The sequence below is a fragment of the Cryptotermes secundus genome, unplaced genomic scaffold, assembly GCF_002891405.2.
Source record: "Cryptotermes secundus unplaced genomic scaffold, Csec_1.0 scaffold776, whole genome shotgun sequence".
Lineage (NCBI taxonomy): Eukaryota > Metazoa > Arthropoda > Insecta > Blattodea > Kalotermitidae > Cryptotermes > Cryptotermes secundus.
In genome coordinates this window covers 110,860-121,915 of record NW_019742976.1, presented here as the reverse complement: position 1 = coordinate 121,915, position 11,056 = coordinate 110,860, and the positions used below count along the sequence as shown (strand labels likewise).

At 38.0% G+C, this 11,056-nt stretch overlaps 1 protein-coding gene and 1 long non-coding RNA gene across 9 annotated transcripts in view; one reads left to right on the top strand and one right to left on the bottom strand.

Annotated features, from left to right (window-relative positions):
- Positions 1-429: 429 nt before the first annotated feature.
- The window catches only part of LOC117283022, a 30,983-nt gene continuing 20,356 nt past the window's right edge, over positions 430-11,056 (bottom strand). The window contains exon 2 of the long non-coding RNA XR_004514021.1: positions 430-1,542. This is a non-coding gene — a long non-coding RNA (uncharacterized LOC117283022). The remainder of the gene's footprint in view (positions 1,543-11,056) is intronic.
- Positions 3,222-9,285, top strand: LOC111873660 (zinc finger protein 135). Of its 8 annotated transcripts, XM_033755145.1 has the most exons (5): positions 3,222-3,278; positions 3,436-3,743; positions 4,337-4,399; positions 6,264-7,321; positions 7,815-9,285. In XM_033755145.1, the coding sequence occupies exons 2-5, from the start codon at positions 3,690-3,692 to the stop codon at positions 9,007-9,009; spliced, it is 2,370 nt and encodes a 789-aa protein (XP_033611036.1). In that variant the 5' UTR covers positions 3,222-3,278; positions 3,436-3,689; the 3' UTR covers positions 9,010-9,285. The 8 variants fall into 8 exon arrangements, with proteins under 8 accessions (XP_033611036.1, XP_023724339.1, XP_033611037.1 ...); XM_023868569.2 differs by lacking the exon at positions 3,222-3,278 and having other exon boundaries at positions 3,403-3,569; XM_023868568.2 differs by lacking the exon at positions 3,222-3,278 and having other exon boundaries at positions 3,403-3,743; positions 4,318-4,399.

The window sequence follows — 11,056 nt, the reverse complement described above, 5'->3', positions numbered from 1 at the left end:
GTTCTGTAACACGCTGCAGTGATTCTTTCCTTTGTTAAGATGACGCGAAGAGTGGACGAAGCTGCTCATTTGTTCTTGTGTTGTTAATTGAGCAAGAGCCGGCGTATGTGAGAAACGCCGTCCAGACTATGCCAGGCGTGACAAAGTAGATTTGGCCTGGGAAAAAAATTTTCATGAGATAAAGGAATCTGATATGTGTGTGTGTGTATATATATAAAACCACAACTTATAATTGGATCAAAATACATAATTTGTCTGCTAAAACAATGCAAACAACTACTATAACAGGACCCGTGCTTTGTGATACAAGTCAGCAGTTGGGTTAGTCTTCATCTTTTACAATCATGAACTGAATTCAATTAATATATCTTCATTGGTTGCATCATGCTGTGTGTTACAGATATATGTAGGAATTATGTTAGCGTCAACACAACAAATATTCAGTTTTATTTTTGATCGTATAAAGCTCGGTTACATAAGACCATCAGGCAGTTGTACGTATAGTCATTGAACGGTCATTGAAATACCGATACGGATCCTTATAGGTGCTACACGCCGTGTTATGTATTGACATAAAACACTTGCCTCAAGTTGATGATATAATAAAGTAGCAAATACATAAATAAGACAAATGTAAGGGTATATCGTATATCAAATTATAATGTGCTGCAATGCTATAAAATATTAAAAGTATATTATATATTAAAAATGTGAAAGGTTTTTCGATGATAGGTTAAGAATTGTATGCCAACTTAAATATATTAAGTTTCACTGCTACAGTGTAGAAAATTGGGCACGTATGTTGTTTGTAGGTCTTATTGTAGAAGCTTTCTACGTAGTAAGCCCGGTTGTGAAACGCAACAACAAGTTTCTATGATGTACGGGTTGTGGTGTGTGGATACTGATATGATCGTACAATATGGCGTATGTGTTCCTTGTCTGGGCGTGCATACGTTCTGTGTGTTCTACACTGTGCGGTGGTTCGATGTAGATCCAGAACCTTTTGTCTACTTGTCTGCTGTCCGAAAACAAAAATTAGAATATACGAAACTATAATTTTGACTACGGTTCTGCTGACACAACTGTACGAAAATTTGTATCTTCATCTTCGAATTTGAGGTCCTACAAGATCCACCAATAAAGAAAAACTTTCAATGCTCATTCTGTAAAATGATTTAAATAGTTCTGTATTCTGATTAAATTCTTTCGAAACAATATAAACACCTGAGTTTAAATTATCACGAAAGAACGGGTGCACCCAATGTTTCCGTTTCTCCTGTCTTCTCCTCTTACGCAGTCTCAACCACCACCATATCATTACAGGAACAATATTATTATCTGACATTGTAGAAGAGAAGTGTACGAAATTGGAGGGCAAAGACGCCGACTTGAGAAGATGTGAGCAACTGATCGAACGCAAGTTTCCTCAGTGTGCGCCTGCTAAGTTGAAAACCAGTTGCCTGCTTGAAATCGGCGATATTTATCGGAAATCGCTGTTTCATTGCGGTTGCCAGTTTCTTTGGTGTGTGCTCGGCATAAAACCTGTAAAAAAAAAAAACGTGATTTCAGTCCGCAAGCTAATCATACCGACCGAGCGACCGCCGCTTGTCGGCGAAGTTTAGTGCCAACTTTTGCAGATAGAGGGTGTCGCGTGGTCAGCGCAACGAATCCCCTGGGCCGTTAATTTAGGCTTTCTAGACCGGAGTCTCTCTATTTCCTTGAAATAGCTCCTCAATTATCATCACGAGGCTGAGTGAACCCCGTTCCAGACTCACTACTTCTCCGAAATAATCTGGTAGGGCCGGGAAATGAACCCGGACTTCTGGATCTGTTGCCAGGAACGCTGCCCACTAGACCACAGAGGCAGTCGTTAAGACGTTACTCTTATCATAATGTCGCTACATATGATAACATTGCTTAGCATTTTAGGTTCTTACAGCGGTGGTTGTAAAGAGTTCTGTCACCTGGGATATAGGACTCTGTGGACTGTCGAAAGACAGCCGACATTTCGGGTGAACATGTCTCCCTAATCTTCTGCTTTGAAGAATAAGCCAAGCAAGAAACCAGTACGAAGCAGGTGTCAGACAGACCTCTGATGCTACGAGATCGGGGGTGGCATGCTCCTCCGAAACGTCGGGTGCCTTTCAACGAACTGCGTGGCGCTATATCCCAAAAGGTAGAATTATTAAGTATAGCACTCTTAATAAAACAAAACGCTACCGGACGGAAGTGTATTTGGATTCACAATTGTTTGCTTGAAAGGAAAACTAAGGGGGGGGGGGGATTTTACACTGTACAGATAATCAAGGGACAAGACCAGTTTCATCAGTATTTTTGAATGGCAAAGTACCAGTTCAGTTTTCGTGCAATGGTAATTTAAGAATTCCTGAAGAGACACAATACTTCATTTAGGGACGTAAATATAGAAACATAAAATCATTGCAAATATTCCGCAAACTGAACTCCTGTGAACTGTCAACTCAGCTATGTATATCGCCATCGTTTCTTAGCCTTCCTTGCAGATATTCACTGAACTGTCATCCCTCAACTGACTCTCTCACTCATGAACCAACTACTTCACTTCACTCAACTGAAATGCACTCAGCCAAAGTCAAAGTCACATTGCGACTGACGGTCAGTCAGTCACTAAGTCTTGGTGTCGAGCCCCATTTGGGGCTCATGACCAGATATTCATTACTGTTTGACAGTTACGGTCTTGTTTTTGTGGGGCGCAATCTCTGACGAGAGGACAGGCCTGTCTTTTGTATACTCGTATGCTGCTGGCATTTACTAACGCAGTCTTTTTAGGGTCCGAGTCCCTAGGTACTCGCGACCATATTTTGTCGTCTCAGATTCGAGACTTCCCTTTTCGTCTCCCCCTACGACCCGCAGGGAACACTCAGCCAAGTCAAAGTCAAAGTCACATTGCGACTTACGGTCAGTCAGTCAGTCAGTCAGTAAGTCTTCGTGTCCAACCCCATTTGGGGCTTATGACCAGATATTTATTACTGTTTGACAGTTTCGGCCTTGTTTTTGTGGGGCACCCTCTCTTAAGAGAGGACGGGTCTGTCTTTTGTCAGTCGTCGTCCGCAGTAATAAATAATTTGTCATAATGTAAAGGATATTTACATTTTACATGTTAAACATGTATATAAAATATATACAGGACCTCTGGATGGCTACCTAGCGTTAGTCCGGTCAACGTTTTCGCGGAAACATGTTTACCGATCCGTCATCAAGCAACGCATGTTCCTTCTAGCGATCACTGAATATCAACGGTACTACACGTTACAATACGAAAATACTCGTTAAAGTATATGAATATGTTATATGTCCACTGATGATTCATTCGCTTTCGGTGACAATTGTGGTTATTGGCTCGCCTTCGTTTGATGTTCACACATGGCACGACTTATATAGTTTTTTTTTTTTCAGTGAACGTCTAGGCGATACAAATATGAAACCAGATATACCCGATTAATTAGTTCTCCTGCCATGAAAATTGAGAATGGCGAGCATGAATTGTTTGACGTCAAAACGGGTCAGGTGTACGTACAGTACTGATACATGTAAGAAGATTCATCTTGAACATTAACCGCAGTGTTTGTAACTGCAATGGAACCTACCCAACAAAGCCATTACAATGGCCGTTCAGTAATGTTGTGGTTATGAGTTGTGGCAATTGAAAAATGATTTTAGCGATTATTGCCTGTATCGAACGAATCAAAGAGATGGCTGTACAGGTCTGTTTCGTTGGAAAAAGCAGTTTGAAACGCCCTTAATATATCTTCCCCGGCAATTTCCAGTGCAGTCATGAAAATCTGATGTATGCCTGTTAGTGCCTATTGGTTTTAATTTTTCTGGTGGTTTTGGAGAATAGGGTTATAATAGGACTCTGTTGGTATATGGTGGCATAATGCTGTATAGGAAGAGAACTGGGCTGGGGCAGGGGGGAATAAGCTGGATTATTGGAGGGTATCTTGGCCGAGGTGCATAATTTAAAAGTCCTCTCAGTCTGAACAATTCTCCATATAGTGTAAGTTCTCATTAAACATTTCATTTTGAATATCAGAAAAAAATATAGACTGTTGTCAATATTTAAACAAACATTTTCACTTTTTCATATGGAATGTTAGGGCCTGGCATGTATTTATTTTGTTTGATTGTAAATGAAGTAACTGTAATGAAGAACTGTCACACTGGAGACAAATGTAAGTTAACAGCTATGTGACTTTGGCATTGATGCTGTCATTGTGTAAAAGATAGTTATTGTACTGACCAGTATTGCACAGACTTTAAATTATTATGAATGTCTAGTGTTATCTGAACTTCTCAGTCCTTGAAAGATGCAGGAGTTCTGTTGTGTGATCTCATTACATCAGCAATTTACTTGAGACTGGTGAGTATGTTATTGTGTAGTGTCTGGATACACTTACAGTGCCTCCATTTGCTGTTGTGCTTGCTATGCTACTGAAGCACTGCTTTGACAATGCTGCATGTTGTATCATGTAACAACTATATATTTATCACTGTGATGTTGATGTGAATACTGTCAGCAGAAGTCCATCAAGTACAGCCATTAAATATCCTGCCAGTGGTAGCATATCAGAAATTCATTAAGTATTACTGCCAGTGTTGGAATTGTGTCACAAGCAAGTTACGTATGTGTGATACTTTACATGAAATGTGGTTTCAGTATATAGAGGATACATACTGGCTGTTCTTTCTGATATCTTTCATGATTTTTCTTTGTTCCATTATATATACAGTAAAACTTGGTTATAGCAACATCAGTTTCTGCGACACCTTGTCTATTGCGTCAAATATTCAATGGTACGAACTAATTCCTCATAAAGCAACTGTTTTTGTACCTTGCTTAGTACGACATGCACAAATGCATCAACCTCGTATGTAACGTCATTTTCATTCCTGAATTTCTCTGATATCGTGGGAAAGTTCGATGTGTCTGCCCACCCTCACTTTCTCTACTTGCTGACGTGACTGTCCTGGAAGAATACGACCGCGGGCTGCAAGAGGAGCGTGGGTTTTATGCGAAAACAAGGGTGTGGGGTGGGACTGCGTGAATAGTGCAAGAGGACGCGGCAGGTTGTTAACTGCATTCCTTTCCTAGAATCTCGTCTAACAGGACCTCACATTGTCTACTTACCCTATAGTGTTCCTGCCTAAACCCAGAGAAGTGTAGTAGCGAAAACATGGCAATGAAAAGGAAAGTTTTAAGCAATGAAGAGAAAGTTAAAGTGATTCGTGAAATAGAAAATGGAAGGAAAAAAGCTGATGTATGCCGCGAATTTGGTTTGGTGAATTCTGCAGTACAAATGATATGGAGAATCCATATTAGTTCCACGTTAATGTTACGTTAGTCTGTACTTAACTACGTATTTCACTAAAAAATGCAACATTTTAACTCGGTTTTTGGTAGATTTTTACGTGACTAACATAAGGCTACTGTGGAAGTGCCCATTTCGGTTACAACGACATTCATTTATAACGACACTATTTTTAGGTCCCTTTGATGATGTTATAACCAAGTTCTACTGTATATACCAAGATAGTATTTTAAAAATAGCCTGTGATATCTTCCTCATTTGGGGAAGTCCTCAGGTTACAGCTTTTCTGGAAGTTTTATTTTTTAAGAAGAATTATACATGTTAGTGCAGCTAGAGTAGTACATCAGATGTAGAGTGAATGTATGGTGAATTCGAAGTATAGTATTAAATACAGTGTTGGGACAAATCTTTCAGACACACTTGGAGACGTTAGTTTGGGTCCGTATTCTTCAGTGTGGGAACCTTCAGACATGTAGTTGCTGTTTTGAGTGTTTTGTAATTTTGGCACTAAGATTTTGTAAAATTGAAGTTACTAAATGGAAGTTTAAAAAAGAAAGGGAGAGAAGTAACATGAGCTTTATTATAAATAAAGATAAAACTTTTTTTGAAAGTAGAATATGGCTGTCTAATTATGAAGCTGAACCTGGGTTATGTTTGATTCAAGTTCGTGGTTTTGACATTTATGATGTCTGGCTGTTGTGATCCCAGTTTTTGTTCTGCAAAAGACTTACACTTTTAGTTTCTTTGTTATCATAGTTTATATTCTTGTTGCCATGAAAATTAGAGTAATGAAGTTTCCAGCCTGTACTGTAGGGTTAGAGCAGTATTAGTATGGTTCACATTCCCTGTATTTTGTGTTGATTAAAGGGACATTAGTGTCTGCATTCTGTTGTGGTTTCCTATTTCATTTTTCAGGTGGCAGTTACAGATGAAATGCTCAGTAATGAATGTGTGTTGGCATCAGCAGAAGTTCAGGCTCTAAAACAGATCATCAGAATGACTCATGAGGATTTAATGATTAAGAATGAACAGAAGGAAATGAGTGATTACACATCAGGTGATAATAGTAGAAGTGTTGGGATTGACACATGTGATTTAAACTCCTACATCAAGGAAAGAACAAAGAGTATAGATGTATTAAACAAGAGTATAGCTGTTGACACAAGTGACTTGGAGCTCCACTATGAATATTATAAACAAGAGCATGTGAAACGTACTAAAACTGTTTCAACAGACACTAGAGATCTTGACTACCTCAAACGAGTGACCTCTACCTCTGCAGTATCAGTTGATACAAATGATTTACAGATCTATATTGACACACATTTTGCAAACATATCCTGTCATAATGGGATTTGTAAAACAGAAACTGATTTGGACTGTGATGCTGAAAGTACCCCAAGATGTAGTCAACAAAACTCAAATTCTAGAAATGCTACCCCCCTCTCTCCTAAATCAAATGACTGTTATTACCATCAGAAGGAAGAGAGGAGTAAGTCTAAGGATGGAAATTGCAGTTTAGGATCAAGACCGACTCAGAACACTGAAGATGATTCTAGTAACGACAACAAGTTAGATTGTGGTCTGGACATAAATGGTGATTCTGATTCGAGTGAAAATGAAGACAGTTGTGAAGGAAGTACAACAAAGGGAACACATTCTGAAATTAAGGTTGAAGAAAATAATGAAAGAATTGTTCCTACAAAAAGAAAAGTTGGTAGGCCTAAGGGAACAGTAAGCCGCTGTGTAAAATCAGCTAATCGAAATCCAGAAAGACGGTTTGAATGTGAAGTTTGTAAGGCTATGTTCACTCGCAAGCACAGCCTCATGGTGCACCTTTGTATTCACAGCGGACTAAGACCATTTCCTTGTTCAGGATGTGGCAAGGCATTCTCAACATCGAGCCAAGCACAGAGACATGCTCGCATGCACCCACAGGCTTCTGCAGATGAAATTGTAAAGGAAGAGCCAGGGTATGTAAATTCTTTATATACACTTTGCATGGACGGAGGTCTACACTTGCAGAAATTAATCTGTAAAATCTGAGAACACTTAGTTTAACACATTAACAGGGCAGTAATAGGGTACTGACTCAAGGTGCACCATTCAAGGGTGTGTAATGAAACTGTAATTTGTTTTGTTGCATACAATGGAACTCCCACATAATTTTCCTCAATTTAAAGTTCTTCTTTGTTTATTGTTCAGTTTCAGTTACCCTTTTCAGAAATATCATTGTTAACTTTTCTCTGCTTAAGATTAGCCCTAGTTTAGAGTTTAAATCCACTGGTTCCCAAAGAAACCTAAAGGGTGGGGGGCATTGTCTGATTTTAAGTTATTCCTGATTTTTATATTATTGTGTAAAATACTTTGCACTACAGCATTACTTGAGAAGCCCTCTAGAATAGTATGTGATTTTGAAGAATGTATTTGTTAGATGTAATCTATTTTTAAATGTAATCCTTACAGATCTGATACTGGAATAATTCTGAATGAACACAAAGATGAGGATGAAGAAGCTGATGTTATAGGTGATGATTTTACAGGCGTTACCAGCCTTCACTGTATGCTGTGTGACCTGGACTTCGATTGTAAACAGTCTTTTACGCAACATAAACGTGCAGCTCATGGTTTGACAAATCGACAGACACGAGAATGCCTAACTTGTGGTAAAGCTTTTACGTGTGCCAGTGCACTTAAATGTCATGAAACCGTTCACACTGGTAAAAGAGATTTTGCTTGTGTGACTTGTGGAAAGGCTTTCCCAACCAAGACTTGTCTGAAAGCACATGAAGCAACTCACACTGGTCTGAAACGATTTGTTTGCCAAACATGTGGCAAGGCTTTTGCTAAGAAAGACAGTCTTAAAGTTCATAATCGTAAACACACAAATGAGCGTCCATTCAGTTGTGATCTATGTGGACGTTCGTTCGACAGGGCTTTCACTTTGAAGAACCATCGACTTACTCACACAGGAGAAAAAACACACATGTGTGCTGTATGTGGCAAAGCATTTTCTACTCGTGGTGCTCTGAGTACCCATGAACGTATTCGTCACAATACAGATCCCGATAAACCAAAAGTTTACAAAAGGCGAGCTCGAGATTTTGAACCAAGTGTTTGTGAGCAGTGTGGGAAAGTGTATTCTAATCGTGGCAATTTGAGGATCCATAAAGCCAGTGCTCATTCGACAGAAAAGCCCTTCCTATGTACAGCCTGTGGTAGAAGCTTTGCAAAGAAATACACCCTCCAGTGCCATGCGAGGAAACATTCAAATGAGCGCCCCTTCCCATGTGACCAGTGTAGCCAGTCTTTCTACCGTAAATCAACTCTAAAAACTCATAAACTTCGCCATACAGGTGCACGACCTTATGTGTGTCCGTTGAACTGTGGCAAAGCCTTCACACAAAGTTCAAGCCTTTCATATCATGTTCGTCATCATGATAGGCCACCAAGGGCCACAAATGGGAAGAAACGCAGAAGAAGGAAACCCAAATCAGGGGTTAGGTCTTCTCCCCTAATGGCCCCACTAGCTTTAGTGGGCCCTCTACCTCAGCCGCAGGAACCTCTCCCACCTCCACCCCCTTTGACATTCAATGCAGCTACCTATCAGCCAAATGGGGCACCTCCATGTGGCAGCACACAATCTCTGGCTCAACTCTGATTGGTCCATTATTGTGGGTGTCATTGCCAAGAATATTTTTAATTAATGAATGTTTATGCATATGGTGTGTGTGTTCCTTCAAGAGATCTTTTAAAGTGTCATGTGACATGTTACAGTGTTCACTTATCCTCCAAAGTTATTATATTTATATATTTTTATATCATTTTACTGTATAATGTGACACAGATGGTATGTAATTATTTAAAGTATGATTGGATCTTTATAATTTTGGTGTCTGTTTTAGATACAAATATAAATAAGTGTCCTGTGTTTGTCTATTGTGTAGTTTTAATAGTATTTAAGTCACTGGTTTCAAATTTTGAGTTTGTATTTCTGAAACCTTCCATTTTACACAGTCTATCAGGCAAAAAATGATTTGTTTCTCTGGCATGATGATATGCATTGCAACCTCACTGATTTGGAATCTGCAGTAATTTGGACAACTTTCTTCCCTACTCATTATGACCTTGATGATCACATTGCTGGTACATTAAATGTTTTTAAGAATGGTGTCAAAACCTACATTTTTACATTATATAACAAGTACATTTATTTTATGGTATACAATGTAATTTTCAAAACAAATTTGTATTGCCTAAAAAGACTTGTGATGTCCATTTTATAGCTTCCCTGAGCATACTTCCAAGTAGCACTTATATAATTCTGACTTTCACTAATTTGGACAAGTGTTCACTTGCAATTAGTCTGAATTAGTGACGTCTTACTGTGTTTAACAAATGGCATTAACATTTATTTCACAGTCTTGTCTGTTATCACAGACTTGAGGATAGGCATATATAATTATATATATATATATATATTATATATATATATAATTATATAATTATAATTATCCTTATGTGTCACACTGAAAGGGAACAGAGGGACTGGAAATAATATTCAGTTATGAATTATGGTATTAAGAAGAAACAAGCAGTCATCTTTTGAACAGTACTTTTTGCAGAGGAGGCTATGTGGACATGGCAGTGGAAGAAAAGTCAGAGCATCTCTGACCAGCAGTATAGGCTATATTCACAGCATAACTACCTATGGTGGATGTCCAGAAAATTCCAATTGGCTGGTATGGTCATATGCCATGGTTTTTGTTTTAATCATGGTGGTCTGAAATTAATTACATTTGGAATAAGAAAAAATGCTTCAACAGTAGAAAGAGTCTATTATTGTACCTTTTTATAAGAAAGGTGGTCCAACTGACTACAGTAATTGAGGCATATCAGTGTTACCAACTTGATACAAAATTTTATGCAACTGTCAGCTCTCTGTAACTGCATACATAGGTGAAATTATTGAGGATTATCAACATGGATTTCAATGTAACAAATCTATTACTAATTTTCATTTCATGCATCATGTTGTGTTATAATATATAACTTCTTTATTAAGACTTCCACAAACACAGCTATATTGAGGTCAGTGCCTGGTTTTGGCTCTGCTGCATGTTTCAGATATTAATAGCCATCGTCAGGCAAATACATGGCTAACATAAATATACTACTGAACTGCAGTATTAATAAAATTGGATACAATAATATTAATTATATTATAATACTTGATGTAAAAATACAATAAATTAGATTATATAAAACCAGAGTTATAATATAAAACAAGAATAAAATTCTTCGATTGATGCTTTACATCATCGAGTCAGTCGTTGGTGTTTGTGATTTTGTTTCGTTCCCATGGACAAATTAGAGTATTCTATATCTTGTGTATAAAAACTGTTATTAGAGGCTCGTGATGTAGATGTAGTAATATTAATGTTAATTTATATTCTCTGTAAAACAGACAATACTTTGTAAGATGAGGCACTGACTAAATACGAATTAACATTAATATTACTACATCTACATCACGAGCCTCCAGTAACAGTTTTTATACACAAAATATAGAATACTCTAATTTGTCCATGGGAACGAAACAAAATCACACAAACCAATGACTGACTTGATGACGTAAAGCATCAATCGAAGAATTTTATTCTTGTTTTATACTATAACTTTTGTTTTATATAATCTAATTGTATTCA